Source organism: Mytilus galloprovincialis, chromosome 6 (assembly GCF_965363235.1).
Source record: "Mytilus galloprovincialis chromosome 6, xbMytGall1.hap1.1, whole genome shotgun sequence".
Classification (NCBI taxonomy): Eukaryota; Metazoa; Mollusca; class Bivalvia; order Mytilida; family Mytilidae; genus Mytilus; species Mytilus galloprovincialis.
In genome coordinates, this window is record NC_134843.1 from 4,978,021 (window position 1) to 4,994,189 (window position 16,169).

The 16,169-nt window shown below is 32.4% G+C and overlaps 1 protein-coding gene across 2 annotated transcripts in view; it reads right to left on the minus strand.

The window, feature by feature from the left end:
• Nucleotides 1-1,620: 1,620 nt before the first annotated feature.
• LOC143078772 (uncharacterized) overlaps nucleotides 1,621-16,169 on the minus strand; it is a 65,241-nt gene continuing 50,692 nt past the window's right edge. For both annotated transcript variants that reach the window (XM_076253734.1, XM_076253733.1), the window contains 12 exons: nucleotides 15,287-15,526; nucleotides 14,490-14,672; nucleotides 13,808-13,966; nucleotides 13,193-13,393; nucleotides 12,384-12,553; nucleotides 10,382-10,541; nucleotides 9,478-9,561; nucleotides 8,541-8,699; nucleotides 6,877-7,000; nucleotides 4,863-5,672; nucleotides 3,016-4,080; nucleotides 1,621-2,340 (listed from right to left, as the gene is read on the minus strand). In XM_076253734.1, coding sequence (XP_076109849.1) covers nucleotides 2,288-2,340; nucleotides 3,016-4,080; nucleotides 4,863-5,672; nucleotides 6,877-7,000; nucleotides 8,541-8,699; nucleotides 9,478-9,561; nucleotides 10,382-10,541; nucleotides 12,384-12,553; nucleotides 13,193-13,393; nucleotides 13,808-13,966; nucleotides 14,490-14,672; nucleotides 15,287-15,526 — 3,408 coding nt within the window. In that variant the 3' untranslated portion in view covers nucleotides 1,621-2,287. The remainder of the gene's footprint in view (nucleotides 2,341-3,015; nucleotides 4,081-4,862; nucleotides 5,673-6,876; nucleotides 7,001-8,540; nucleotides 8,700-9,477; nucleotides 9,562-10,381; nucleotides 10,542-12,383; nucleotides 12,554-13,192; nucleotides 13,394-13,807; nucleotides 13,967-14,489; nucleotides 14,673-15,286; nucleotides 15,527-16,169) is intronic.

A 16,169-nucleotide genomic window follows, 5' to 3' on the forward strand; every position in this document is an offset into this window, starting at 1 on the left:
CACCACATAATTTTTGCATCTATTAAGTACCCTTTAAACATTCATAAAACATACAATATTAATTTCTACTCTAAAAAGATCTAATAGTATTGAATCACAAAGAAGAACGGATGAGCAGTTTTCACGATTAACTTTTATTGCTAACAAAAGTATAAACCATCTTATTGAGAATGCTCCAAATAGACTTATAAGTGAGATCAGTAATAAAGTTTTAAATACCCCCTTTCCTCAACATGTTCTAAATAGAAGTTAATGATCAATGACAATACAGAAACTTGACAAAAAAAAACATTGCAAACAAAATTTGTAGTAAATATCACATAACAGAAGCTATGGTTAAGACTAGATGCTACGAGTTAAAACACATTTTTGGAACATAATAATTCTTCAAAGCACTAATGGTTATTACAAAATGATTTGAACACAATCTGTGGACTAGAAAACATTGTATATATAAAAAGCACCGGTTACATAATATTGTTTCAGAAAAAAGATCTTATTCTTTCAAACATCAAATGTATATATCCTTCTGTAATGGATGACATCAAAGTACTTACAGTATTACCCATTACATGCATAAAATATAGATTTATACATTAAAAAAAAATCCAAAATAATGAAAATGGTAAAATCTTCATTCTTAGATTTTTAGCACTGAATTATAAGCACAAGATACATATCCTTTAACTGCATATCGTTTTACAATTAAAAAAAAAAACCAAAAAACAATCCTACAAAAAACTAGAGGCTCTCAAGAGCCTGTGTCGCTCACCTTAGTCTATGTACATATTAAACAATGGACACAGATAAACTCATGACAAAATTGTGTTTTGGTGATCATGATGTGTTTGTAGATCTTACATTACTGGACATTCTTCTTGCTACAATTATCTCTATCTATAATGAACTTGGCCCAGGAATTACAGTAGAAAACATATTCTAAAAATTTACAAAAATTGTTAAAAAAATGACTATAAAGGGCAATAACTCCTTAAGGGGTAAACTGACAATTTTGGTCATGTTGACTTATTTGTAGATCTTACTTTGCTGAACATTATTGCTGTTTACAGTTTATCTCTATTAAAATATTCAAGATAATAACCAAAAACTGCAAAATTTCCTTAAAATTACTAATTCTGGGGCAGCAACCCAACAGGTTGTCTGTTTTATCTGAAAATTTCAGGGCAGATAGATCTTGACCCGATAAACAATTTATCCCCTGTCAGATTTGCTCTAAATGCTTTGGTTTCAAAGGTTAAGCCAAAATCTACATTTCGCCCCTATGTACTATTTTTAGCCATGGGGGCCATCTTGGTTGGTTGGCAGGGTCACACCACACATTTTTAAAACTAGATACCCCAATGATGATTGTGGCCAAGTTTGGATTAATTTGGCCCAGTACTTTCAGAGTAGAAGATTTTTGTAAAAGATTACTAAGATTTACGAAAAAGGGTTAAAAATTGACTATAAAGGGCAACAACTCCTTAAGTAGTCAATTGACCATTTTGGTCATGTTGACTTATTTGTTAATCTTACTTTGCTGAACATTATTGTTGTTTACAGTTTATCTCTATCTATTATAATATTCAAGATAATAACCAAAAACAGGGGCAAAATTTAGGGGCAGCAACCCAACAACTGGTCGTCCGATTCATCTGAAAATTTCAGGGCAGATAGATCTTCACCTGATAAACAAATTTACACCATGTCAGTGCTTTAAATGCTTTGGTTTTTGAGTTATAAGCCAAAAACTGCATATTACCCCTATGTTCTATTTTTAGCCATGGTGGCCATCTTGGTTGGTTGGCCGGGTCACCGGACACATATTTCAAACAAGATACCCCAATGATGATTGTGGCCAAGTTTGGTTTAATTTTGTCCAGTAGTTTCAGAGGAGAAGATTTTTGTAAAAGTTAACGACGACGGACGACAACGGACGCAAAGTGATGGGAAAAGCTCACTTTGCTCTTTGGGCCAGGTGAGCTAAAAAGGTACACAACTAGCATGACTTGTTTAATTGTTACAATAAAAAACCATGACTTGTTTAATTGTTTCTGTACAAAACCATGACTTGTTTAATTGTTACCATACAAAACCACGACTTGTTTATTTATTTCCATACAAAACCATGACTTGTTTAAGTGTTTCCATACAAAACCATGACTTGTTTAAGTGTTTCCATACAAAACCATATCATGTTTAATTGTTGCCATACAAACAACCATATGTTAAGTTTTAAGCATTTTTGTGCCAACCTTCTGTATACATTTTTCTGACAACACAACTTTCAATCTGTAAAATCAGAGTCTGAATCACTTATTGTTATCACGACAGGTTTGTCTGAAATAAAAATTAACAAAATAAATATACAGCCAATTATGATCAGAGTCAGAATTTACACGTAATAAATAGTTCTACACAACAATCATCATGTATCAAATTCATGCACAAAGACAATTAGCTAAAATAAACAATTTGACTCTCTTGCTAAAACTACTTTAAAATATTGTGGCCCGGATTAAAATTCTAGACTTTGCTGCTGTCTTTAATTACATTGTTCAAATAAGTGGTCATTGGATTCAATAGTAACTGCACTGTCACTGTGCAGATTTTTTCTAGAGTTTTATTATTTTTATTTTTTTAACATATGGTCCACATAAAGCAGATGAACATGGTTTAACAACACACAATGTGTGCCTATACCAAGCTAGGCTATTCAGACCATTTGTTGTTATGTTTATACTGTTTTCAATTTTTAAGGGGTGAGGTGTAGGTTGTTGGTTTGGCATTTTGTGTCATCCAACATTTTTGATAATTTATGTAAAACATGTCCAACCTAAGAAATGCCTTATATCTCTGATCAACTTTTTTCAATATACAAATTGAGTCAATAGATTTGAATAAGCTTATGCCAACAACTTGCAACGCTGTTCAGATTGCTCAATCAGAGAAAAGAGATAATCTGTAAGCATTTAAAATATAAAGAAAACAATTTATTTTCTTTAACTTTCATACCTTTTTGAGGTCGTCTTCTCTTTGACGGTCCAGATTCCTCACTTGCTTCTGTCTTTATCCGTACAGGGGTATTAAAGACAACAGATGTTGAGATATTAGGATTTAAAGATGACCTTGAACCTTGACTCTGCTTTCTTTTCCCCAGTCTCCAAACGTTTCCTCTTATGTCTTCAATTGCTTTTTCATGTGAGGAAATGTATTCTTGGGATTTTGTTTCATGTAATCTGGAGTTCTGTGAAGCAGCAGATGTGGCTGGATTTACATTCCTAGAACTCTTTGAATTTGTGACATTGGTTGTAGATAGTAATTTATCAATACCAGCAGAACTCACTTGAGAAGATTTTTGAGAGCTATATGATTTTGTCACAGCAGACGACTGTGTCACACTTTTTTTTGTTTGGCATGTTCTTGTTGTCTGCACAATTGGAGAGAGTGGTCTTTGAACATTCACACTGACAGGAATTTCTGAAGTATTTCCACCAGTTGAATGATCAGGATATTTTACAAACTTGTGAGTTGTTGACCTTGACCTGTGTTGACCGGTATGTTGACCAGCATGTTGACCAGTATGTAAAGACTGTGTACTAGTTTTATGTACAGAAGTAATCTGTGCTGGATTCACAAGTCTTGGTACATTAGTACTCAGATAAGGACGACCTTGAACAGGAGGCAAGGACACACTAGTAGTCACAGGCACATACTTTCCTGGAATTAATGGATGACCAGATGAAATACATGAAGGTGTTTTCATTACATATGAGTTGTTTGTTTTTTGCTCCAGTACAAAATCAGATGGTTGAGAGACACTGTGAAAAGGGAAAGTGGGTGAATTCATGCATGATGTTGGTACGACAGGCTGTTCAATAGATGGTTGTGACACAAGACTAGTACCAACATTCTGTCGTCCACTCACAGGTGATGGCAAAGAGTTTGTATGTCTTGTTCCATGTGTTTGTGAGACTGTCGATACAGGTATAGATGTCAGTGTACTGTGTCCAGTAACAGGATTTCCTCCAAAATTTCTTAATCTCACAATTGTAGAAGACAATACTGGTAGTGTTGATTCTGTACAAAAGAGATATCATTTTTAGTAGTTGTAAGCATTTAATTCAGTCATACTGAAGCAATTTCCATTTTTTTTTAATCATATCTGTAAAATGTTTATGTTCTTCACATTGTTGTTATGTACTTATCTGATTTGTATTTACTTGTATAATTATATTTTTGAAAAGTATATATGTATAACTTGTGTACAACTTGTGTATTGTGTAGAAATTCATACACATGTATGAAGAAATTGTTTAATATGTATCTCTAATTATTTTCTTGATGGTTATCTGACACTCCTCACTAATAAACTAAAAGTTTACCTTGGAAGTATAGAATAGGAAAATTTATCTCTGACTGACATTTATAAACAGTTTATTATCCTATTAAATCTTTGTATTCTGTTGAAAATGGAGGAAATTTTTCTTGGCGTCCTCAGAAATTTGGGATATATTATATATAATTAGGCAGGTTTTAATACACCTTATTGCTATTTTGCCACCATTACTGGACATCACACAGGTTGCCTTAAAAGTATGACCTCATTATACAAAATATCTGACGCCACAATGGAAAAGTGATTGTTGTTTGATGTCAATTGACTCAATAGTTCAAGCGGGACAGATGGGAATAGAGATAGGGTGTATACAGCATGACATGTTAATACAGAAATTATTTTATTCTTTGAGGTATTAAAACATTTTACCTACAGTTTGGGGTCTTAAAAATGTGCCTCTAGACCCCTTACTCCAAATATACCTGCAATAACAATAGCCAATGAAATCAGTAGCAATTACTACCTGAAATTTGGGGAACCAATGAAATTGGTCCGTGTCCTCCATCAACAGACCGTCTGCCATGAGTAGGGATCAATGGCACTTCATTCACTCTGTTGTTTCCTGGTTTACCTTTTCTCCCTTGTGTGCAAGTATTGGTTGGGTCCTGGCTACCTGTTTGTTTCCTGTAGGTCACATGACCATGCTTCCCAGGCAAAATAGAAACATACTTAGGAGTAGTATTTCCTGACTTCTGACCTTGATTCTGTACAATGGACTGATGATTCTGTACAACTGAAGTCTTGGGCTGTTCAACAGTTACTTGTGCTGGTCTTGAATTTGATGTATTCATCATGAAATTAAAAGATTCTTTCCCATGAGTAAGATTTTCCTTGCTATTATGCTGAACTTGATTATTTTGAGAAATATTTGCCGGAGAAAAAGTGCTTGTTATTGGCATTCTATTCATTGCCCTTCTACCACAATCTGGTATTTCTACTGCAGAATTACGTCTCACTGGTTTCCCCGGTATACCAGTACTCATAGCTGGACTGGCAATATTCATTAACTGATTTTGTTGTTGCCCTGGATCAGATCTATTAGATGCTATACTTGTAACAGAACAACCAGGTAATTCTACAACTCTGTTGGCATAAAGTGATTGTTGACTTGCTGAAGGTACCATCCTATTAACATCTGTCATTATTGAAGTTCCATGTAGAGGTGTCCCGGGTAAATGAATTGTCTCCCTTGTGCTAGCTGCTGACCTGACAGGCAACTGTACACCAGCAGTCCGACATAAACTTGACATTACTAAAGAGGCCTCAGTGATTTCTACAAAAAATTTTTTAATAAAATCCTGGTTAATCATCTACATAAACATCTATAACAACTTTTTAAAAGATTTAAAAAATAATAAAAGTTGTGCCTTTATTAATTGAATTCAAAACTAGAGGCTCTAAAGAGCCTGGTTCCCTCACCTTGGTCTATGTGAATATTAAACAAAGGACACAGATGGATTCATGACGAAAATGGGTTTTGGTGATGGTGATGTGTTTGTAGATCTTACTTAACTGAACATTCTTGCTGCTTACAATTATCTCTATATATGTATAATAAACTTGGCTCAGTAGTTACAGTGTCAGTGGAAAAAGTTAGTAAAAATTTACAAAATTTAATGAAAATTGTTAAAAATTTACTATAAAGGGCAATAACTCCTTAGGGGGTCAATTGACCATTTTGGTCATGTTGACTTATTTTTCGGTCTTGCTTTGCTGTACATAATTGCTGTTTACAATTTATCTCTATCTATAATAATATTCAAGATAATAACCAAAACAGCAAAATTTCCTTAAAATTACCAATTCAGGGGCAGCAACCTAACAACAGGTTGTAAGATTCATCTGAAACTTCCAGGGCAGATAGATCTTGACCTGTTAAACAATTTTACCCCATGTCAGATTTGCTCTAAATGCTTTGGTTTTTGAGATATAAGCCAAAAACTGCATTTTACCCCTATGTTCTTTTTTTAGCCCTGGTGGCCATCTTGGTTGGTTGGCCAGGTCACCAAACACATTTTTTTATAAATTAAATACCCCAATGATGATTGTGGCCAAGTTTGCTTTAATTTGGCCCAGTAGTTTCAGAGGAGAAGATTTTTGTAAAAGTTAACAATGACGGACGCCAAGTGATGAGAAAAGCTCACTTGGCCCTTTGAGCCAGGTGAGCTAAAAATGACACATGCAAAATATGGAGTAATCTGTGAAATCATTATCTATAATACATCTTAATATATATAATGGTACCGTCAGCAATGAACTTGCAAGTGCTGATTTATATTTGGCTAAAGATTGCATATATTTATATTTTCCAAACGTTGGTTACCCAGTGATGTTGGGTTGCTGCCTCACCACCTCCTATTTTTCTTAACATTTCTTCTCATTTATTTGTACCAGATTTTAGTAGCATTTATGACATATTTACAATTGCAAAAAAACAGTGAAAAACATAGCTATAAATGTGAAAATCAATGACTAACCTTTAAATAGAGTACTTTTGAGCTGTTTGGAGGCCTCACAAGAATTCCACAGGGGTTCAAACACTGCTTGTAAGTTCAAACACAATGTAGAACATACATCTTTCACCTTATGAATTACTTCATTCTAATAATAGATAAGAAAAAAGAACTAATTATTGACTTTTGATCTTCCAATGTTCTTCTTGTTTACTTACCACATTATCATTAGTTTTTATCAACTATAAAAAGGATGAACTTAGGTGATGTTTAGCAATTTGTGTCAGGTGTTTGGACTGGTTTATTTTACTTCAATACAGGGTAAAATATTTTGCCCCAGTAGACTCATTTTTCTTTTCACATCAGACTTCATTCACTTACTAAGTTTCAAGTTTACTAGACTTCAACTTCATCAAAAACTACCTCCACCAAAAACTTTAAACGGAAGCCGGACAGACCAAAGGACAAATGGACAGACAAACCAACAGCCGCACAGACCAGAAAACATAATGCCCGTAAATGGGGCATAATGAAAATTGATTTTAGTATTAAAGAATTGAAAAACAAGAGGCTGTCACAACGACAGCAAACCGGATTTATTAACATTTATTTGTGTCCTGGCAATATCACAAGAACCATTACAGATGAATGGTGAAAGTGAAAATCGTCAATATCAAATTTGACCTCCATTTTGTCATCAGTATCAACATATTAAAATTTGAAAAGCTTAGATTGAATGGTTCATGAGTAAATGCAATAAAGTGAATAGAAAGCCATTTTACGATCTTTCAAGAACCATAACTCCTGAACGGTAAAAGCCAAAATCATCATTATTGAACTTGACCTCTATTTTGTCATCAGTAACAACATATAAAAATTTCAAAAGCTTTGGTTGAATGGTTCATGAGAAAATGCACGGACACGACTGGAAACACCATTTTTCAATCTTCCAAGAACCATAACTCCTGAACGGTAAAATTCAAAATCGTCATTATTGAACTTGACCTCCATTTTGTCATCAGTAACAACATATAAAAATTTCAAAAGCTTTGGTTGAATGGTTCATGAGAAAATGCACGGACACGACGGGAAACACCATTTTTCAATCTTTCAAGAACCATAACTCCTGAACGGTAAAATTCAAAATCGTCATTATTGAACTTGACCTCCATTTTGTCATCAGTAACAACATATTAAAATTTGGGAAGCTTTGGTAGAACAGTTCATGTGTAAATACACGGACACGACTGGAAACTTCATTTTTCAATCTTTCAAGAACCATAACTCCTGAACGGTAAAAGTCAAAGTCGCCATTATTGAACTTGACCTTTATTTAGTTGTCAGTAACAACATATTAAAATTTTAAAAGCTTTGGTTGAACGGTTCATGAGTTAATGCACGGACAACATTTGATTGCCGCCCGCCCGCCGTACATCCCCAAATCAATAACCGACATTTTTGTCACAAAAATCCGGTTAAAAATCTTCTTGATTTCAACCACATCAGTATAAGAAAGAAATTTGGTGCACACGGTTCAAATGGGTTATTTGTTATAACATACCAAATAAAAGTGGATTTCCTTCCCTATCGAGTCCGTTTTAAAACTATATTTCATTGGCGTAATGATGATTTAAGCTAGAAATAGAGTGTCATATTGAACCTACTCCTTTTGATAGAGCAGCACTTACCATCAACTGTTCCAATTGAGCCAGTAATGTACTTGAAGCACTCTGGAACATGTTAGGTCGTTCATTATCAACTCCTCCTTCCATTTTGTTCTTCATGCGTTGGAAAAGTCCTTTCCCACTGTCATTCTTACAATCTTCATATGTTGTTTTAAGATGATCCTATAAATATAACATGTTCCAAATGCTACCATTATCCATATTCATATTTTAAAATTTTTACTCTATGGTGTCCAGTTATTTTGCAAAATCCTTTACAGTGGTAATTTCTATTCTTACAAATGGAGCCCCCCAAAAAGTACTCCACCTTTAACATTCATACTGTCATATATTGTGCTATCAACTTAGATATATTGTGCAATTAATTTTTATTAAGTATGTTAATGTTCCTTTTTCGTGTGCATAATTCATAAATATAAAGATTCATGGTAAAAAATGGTGAAGTTGCAACACTAATTCTTTTTTAAATGAATGTAGAACATCCAGTAAAGAACATAAAACTTTAAAGTATTGCAATTCAAACCATGGTGTCAAAAACACGTCTTTATGTGTGTTGAAAATCAATATCAAATGTAACAACTATCCTTGTTTAATTGATTGGTAGTGTCCTATAATAAAGGGGAAAATGTTCTAAATATATTATAAGTAAATGGTTTGGGAGCATCAAATAAAAATTCAACACTTTCAACTGTAGCTTCTATTTCCCACATCTTTACTGAATCTAAATGAACAGTAATGATAAAGCTGATTATTTATATAACACTTTAACCATGATAGGGAGGTCATCACCAAAGTTTTTTACTGTGCAACTTTAGAAGGCTTTTAGACAATGGAAATTTTAAGTATCACTACCATCCAGGCCTCTTTCTTTTTGGTCAACAAACATTTGAAGGTCATTCTTGTTGTGATCTCTTATATTTATAAGGTAACAATATTTTACCTGAATAGTTGGAGGAAACATCCTATTCACATCTCTCTGTCTTTCTATTACAAACTCTTGTAAATTCCTAATCATTTCTGTCAACTAAAATGAAAGATTATTATTATGAAACAAGAATGTGTCAATAGTACACGGATGCCCCATCCCATTATAATTTTCTATTTAACATGTTTACTAAGTTTCAAGTTGATTGGACTTCAACTTCATCAAAAACTGCCTTGACCAAAAACTTTAACCTTAAGTGGGACAAACAAACAGACGCACAGACAAGAAAACATAATGCCCATAAATGGGGCATAACAATATTCCTATGCAATTCTATTAACTAAGATAAAAACTTGCTAAGAATTTTCCTAGATGTGATACCTGCTAATGTTGATAAAATTACACACAAAATATTATAGACTTACCCTGACTGATCCTCTCAAACCCAAACCTTATCAGAAACCACCATTTTAACTAAGCAAAAAGGGGGTGAGGATAAACCCATTAAAAGCATCCTTGTTTACAATTTAAACAATCATTTCTGCCTCACTGAAATAAATTGTGTGCACCGACACTTATATTCTATGACTATATTGGTACTATTCATGGTACGTTCAGCTGTTGATATGGTTAAAAGTACAGTTCTTAGTTATGCTTAAGAAAACAGATAGTATTACTCTTATACTAATCTTTATACAACTGAAATGCTACTGTGGATTCATAATTATTCATTGGATACCAACTTTCATAAAACAAATGGTCTACAAATGACATATTTCATATAGGCTTGTACACAGACTTCAACAAAACCACAAAATTAAGTACCTAAACCCCTGCAAGTTTTCCTTAATCTGTGAAAATTGGTACCAAAGTAAATAAATGAATCCACAGTAATAAAAGCAGTATTTCAAAATATTACCTTTGTTTCAGAAATCAAATGAAACTGTCTTTGTGCTGTATCCAATTGATTTCTTGATACATTACAAGACAACAGTTCTCCACAAAGTTTGCCAGTGAAAGACCGTAATGTACTCAGGATTCTCAGCTTATATCTCTCAAGGAGGTTCCACAAATCAACACTAAAATTGGATAAAATTTAACATAAAAACGCCTTAGGCCAATATAGCCTTGAATTTCAACTTTACTTAAATTAGACTGTTAGTTTTCTTGTTTGAATTGTTTTACATTGTCATTTCAGGGCCTTTTATAGCGGACTATGCAGTATGGGCTTTGCTCATTGTTGAAGGCTGTACAGTGACCTATAGTTGTTAATTTCTGTGTTATTTTGGTCCCTTGTGAAGAGTTGTCTCATTGGCAATCATACCACATCTTCTTTTTTTATATTTATCATAAATTTTCAAATTGGCCATAATTTGGTTTTTTAATCATGCTAATGAATCAATTCCTAACTTCTTTTCCAAAATAAATCTCTTCATAAGAGAACATTTTTTGCTTCAAAATTAGCATATTTTGGATAAATTGTAAAAATACAATTATTTTGTACATCTATGACTCCCTGTTTTAGATAATTTAAAATACCAACATAATGTTTTGTTGTAAATAAACAATAATAGCAGCATCTGCCTTCAAACATAATAATTACATCTATTTGATATGGTTCTCACCTAAAGAATTTGGTCCATACTATAATAATTACAACTATTTGATATGGTTCTCACCTAAAGAATTTGGTCCATACTATACTAATTACATCTATTTGATATGGTTCTCACCTAGAGAATTTGGTCCATACTATAATAATTACATCTATTTGATATGGTTCTCACCTAGAGAATTTGGTCCATACTATAATAATTACAACTATTTGATATGGTTCTCACCTAAAGAATTTGGTCCATACTATACTAATTACAACTATTCGATATGGTTCTCACCTAAAGAATTTGGTCCATACTATACTAATTACATCTATTTGATATGGTTCTCACCTAAAGAATTTGGTCCATACTATACTAATTACAACTATTTGATATGGTTCTCACCTAGAGAATTTGGTCCATACTATACTAATTACAACTATTCGATATGGTTCTCACCTAAAGAATTTGGTCCATACTATACTAATTACATCTATTTGATATGGTTCTCACCTAGAGAATTTGGTCCATACTATAATAATTACAACTATTTGATATGGTTCTCACCTAAAGAATTTGGTCCATACTATAATAATTACATCTATTTGATATGGTTCTCACCTAAAGAATTTGGTCCATACTATAATAATTACAACTATTTGATATGGTTCTCACCTAAAGAATTTGGTCCATACTATACTAATTACAACTATTCGATATGGTTCTCACCTAAAGAATTTGGTCCATACTATAATAATTACAACTATTTGATATGGTTCTCACCTAAAGAATTTGGTCCATACTATACTAATTACATCTATTTGATATGGTTCTCACCTAAATAATTTGGTCCATACTATAATAATTACAACTATTTGATATGGTTCTCACCTAAAGAATTTGGTCCATACTATACTAATTACATCTATTTGATATGGTTCTCACCTAAAGAATTTGGTCCATACTATAATAATTACAACTATTTGATATGGTTCTCACCTAAAGAATTTGGTCCATACTATACTAATTACAACTATTTGATATGGTTCTCACCTAAAGAATTTGGTCCATACTATAATAATTACAACTATTTGATATGGTTCTCACCTAAAGAATTTGGTCCATACTATAATAATTACAACTATTTGATATGGTTCTCACCTAGAGAATTTGGTCCATACTATAATAATTACAACTATTTGATATAGTTCTCACCTAAAGAATTTGGTCCATACTATAATAATTACAACTATTTGATATGGTTCTCACCTAGAGAATTTGGTCCATACTATAATAATTACAACTATTTGATATGGTTCTCACCTAAAGAATTTGGTCCATACAATACTAATGCTGGTAGTTAGTGGTTCTGCCAAGTTTTCGTTGAAGTCAATCAAACCTGCAGTTGGCGACTGAAAATTACCATATCTACGTACTGTTGCTTTGTATGTAGAGAAACATAATCCTCCTTGGTTTTTATCTTCTTTTTTTACCTGAAATAATTAATTAAAACTAGAAAAAAACACAGGTTAGTCTTATTACCATTGAATCTGATGTTCAGTAGTTGTCTTATTACCATTGAATCTGATGTTCAGTAGTTGTCGTTTGTTGATGTGGTTCTTGTTCTTGTTTGTTTATATAGATGTAAGTCAATAATACATCAACAATATTTTCTACTGACTGCACATAATTATAGATTATCGTTGATCATTTCAACGATATTGATTTTCTCGCTTGAGCCAATACGGCAAAAACGAGAAAGGCAATCGAATTGAGAAGACCAATGATAATCTGTTTATCGCTATTTTACCTATGACAACGATGTCAATTTCATGTCAATTTCCTTAGCAACGCCACATGCCTCCTTAGTTTCTAGCGATAATTTTCAATCTCAAGCGAGTAGGCATGATATGACAAATTATCACAAAAAAAATTCAAAGGAAAAATGCACAAAATAGTGATAACTAACAATTATTTTAATATTCCATTGTTATTATTAATAATTGAAACACAAAGAATTGTTTTTATTTCATTATCAAAATCGTAGCTCAAATCCCTTTTTAAAAGTTCATGCATTTAAAATTTCATACAAATGAAATGAATTTTCTGTCTATATATTAAGGTAAACTTACAGCTGATCCCCAACCTTTACATGTATCTACTGCACTGTTGACAGCAACCTCTACACCTCTGTTTAATTGTGCTGCTATACTACTGTCTAGTTCATGGCCAACATCTTGTTGTAGATTGTCAAGTATGGGAGATAACTTTTCATGTAATCGTGAGGAAAAATCTGCTACTGCTGATTGTACTGTAAATCTGTCATTTTTGTTCTATAAAACACATTAAATAAAATTATAGTTCTAATGGAAAATTACTGGAATAGAAAAAAATTCAAAGGCCTATCAAAAACTTTAATGAGAAGTGGTATTAGAAATGTTTTTGGTACACTGAAATTTGAAGATAAGTCGTTTTATGACATTCATGGTTACAACACACCTTATCACTATTTGTCCCCCATTAATGGACATCACAAAGTTTCTGTAAAAATTTTACGTCATAATAAAAAATATCTGACACCACAATAGAAAAGTGATTGTTGTATGACGTCAATAGTTTAGTGGGACAGAATCTCGGGACAACCAGAACAGATGTCCAAATAGCAATAAGGTGTATTGACCCATTATACATAGATTACATACACTCAAATCACTCACAGTTTAATAATGGACAAAAAGAGTACATACTGTGAGACCATTTTCTGTTAAGTAGTTTTGTATGTCATAGATAAAAACTGCCAGATTCTGTATCAGTCTTTTTGTGGCTTCTTCTCTCTTTTGATTAGAGATCTGTTTGATGAACTGTCTGACTGCTGGAATCTCCGTGTCCTCAGCATCATCAAATACCTGAAATCATATTTATTGTTAACGATGATATTAATAAAATCAAATAATATTAACTTTAAAATAATAGTCCACTTTCGAGTTCATACATCACCCGAAAAAACTTGTCAATTAGGCACGCCTTTGTGTCGTCATTTACCAGATAGAGGGGATCGCCTGTATCCCTGCACTATCAACATTCATCAAGCATCTTAGTGATCGTCATTGTGCAGGATAAACTAGAAATATTTTTTGTTTTGTAAGTACTTAATAAAATTTCCCTAATAACAGCAGTGCTGATTGTCAATTATTAGAATTTAGTTTTCTGAATAAATCGTGCAATATAGTATTATAATTTTCCAACCACTAGCTCAACATTGGAATGGAAGTGACGATGCCCCTAAACGCACGAATGATGTTCACTAAAACCAGAGTTTTTTGACGGAAATGCATCGAACTTGAAAGTTGTTTATTATTCTTAATTTTGAAAAAAGAATTTCAAAGATACAGATTTCCATAATTTATCAAATTTCTAAATAATACATACCATAGGTGGTCCATCATCAGTTAGTCTGTTGTTTAATTTTTGGTATTCAGATGAGCTGACACAAAAGACCTGTAGATTGTCACATGACCTTGTTATGTCATTGTCATCTTCATCACTGACATAGTCATCCTCCTCATCTTCTTCTATTTCTTCTTGGGTCATCTTCGCTTTTCTCTTCATTTCCTAAATTAACAAAGAAATAATACACTTGTACAACTTGATATGAACAAGGGATGAGCAAACAATCTTTAAAATACTGTGAATTCATTTCCTTGGAACAGGTAAACCACAAATACAGATAATCAACAAATTACAAATTTTCTGTAGACTTTGTATGCAGAGAATGGAAAAATCACTTTTAAAATCAAATATTCTCTAAAATTGATACACATGAAAATAACTGAATCCACAGAAGAGACACAAGTGTGGTTTCTTTTTTTTTCGAGGGTATCAATTTTCCTGGATCAAGGAAAACATGCATTTTCATGGATATTTGATTTCATGGTTTTGTCAACCTGTGCATACACAGTCTGTTCGTTGCATATTTGAATTCTTGGTTCACCTGTACCAAGAAACTAATGAAAATTGGTATCTGACAAAAAAATATGTGTGTAATTTCATTCCCCTATTTTCTATTTGAGGCAGAAAACATTAAGAAATAAATTTAGAAGGGTTGTAAAAAAATATTGGCAAATAGCACACTGTCCACACTAGGAACTATATTCGTGGACAACGAAAATCAAAGGACGATAACTGTGTTCCCGGTCCACATACAATTAAACAAGTGATACACATACCCTAACTCCAGCTTTATAATCCTTCTTAATGGCATTCCTTGCAAAGATAGTTCTAGCTTTAGCACAGATCATATTGATCATTTTTCTTTTGTGGTTCATCTCAATTATCAATTGATTAATTTGGGACTGGATTTTGTCCACTTTCAATCGCTTTGCATCGGCGGCCTGCTGTTTCAATGATAACTTTACACTTTTTCTCTGTAAATCTGACCTCAATTCTTCTAACTGCTCATTTTCTTCCTGTAAAAAGATGCACTTCTATTTACTTAAAAAGAAAGCATTTATCTTAAATTGTTACATTTATATTACATTGTAACATTTATCTTTCTTTGTAACATATATCTTTCATTGTAATATTTATCTCACATAGTACCATTTATCTTACATTGTAACATTTATCTTATATTGTAATATTTATCTTATATTGTAACATTTATCTTTCTTTGTAACATATATCTTTCATTGTAATATTTATCTCACATAGTACCATTTATCTTACATTGTAACATTTATCTTATATTGTAATATTTATCTTACATTGTAACATTTATCTTTCTTTGTAACATATATCTTTCATTGTAATATTTATCTCACATTGTACCATTTATCTTACATTGTAACATTTATCTTACATTGTAACATTCATCTTATATTGTAATATTTATCTTACATTGTAACATTTATCTTACATTGTAATATTTATCTTAAATTGTAACATTTATCTTTCTTTGTAACATTTATCTCACATTGTACCATTTATCTCACATTGTAACATTTATCTTACATTGTAATATTTATCTTACATTGTAACATTTATCTTTCTTTGTAACATTTATCTCACATTGTACCATTTATCTTACATTGTAACATTTATCTTACATTG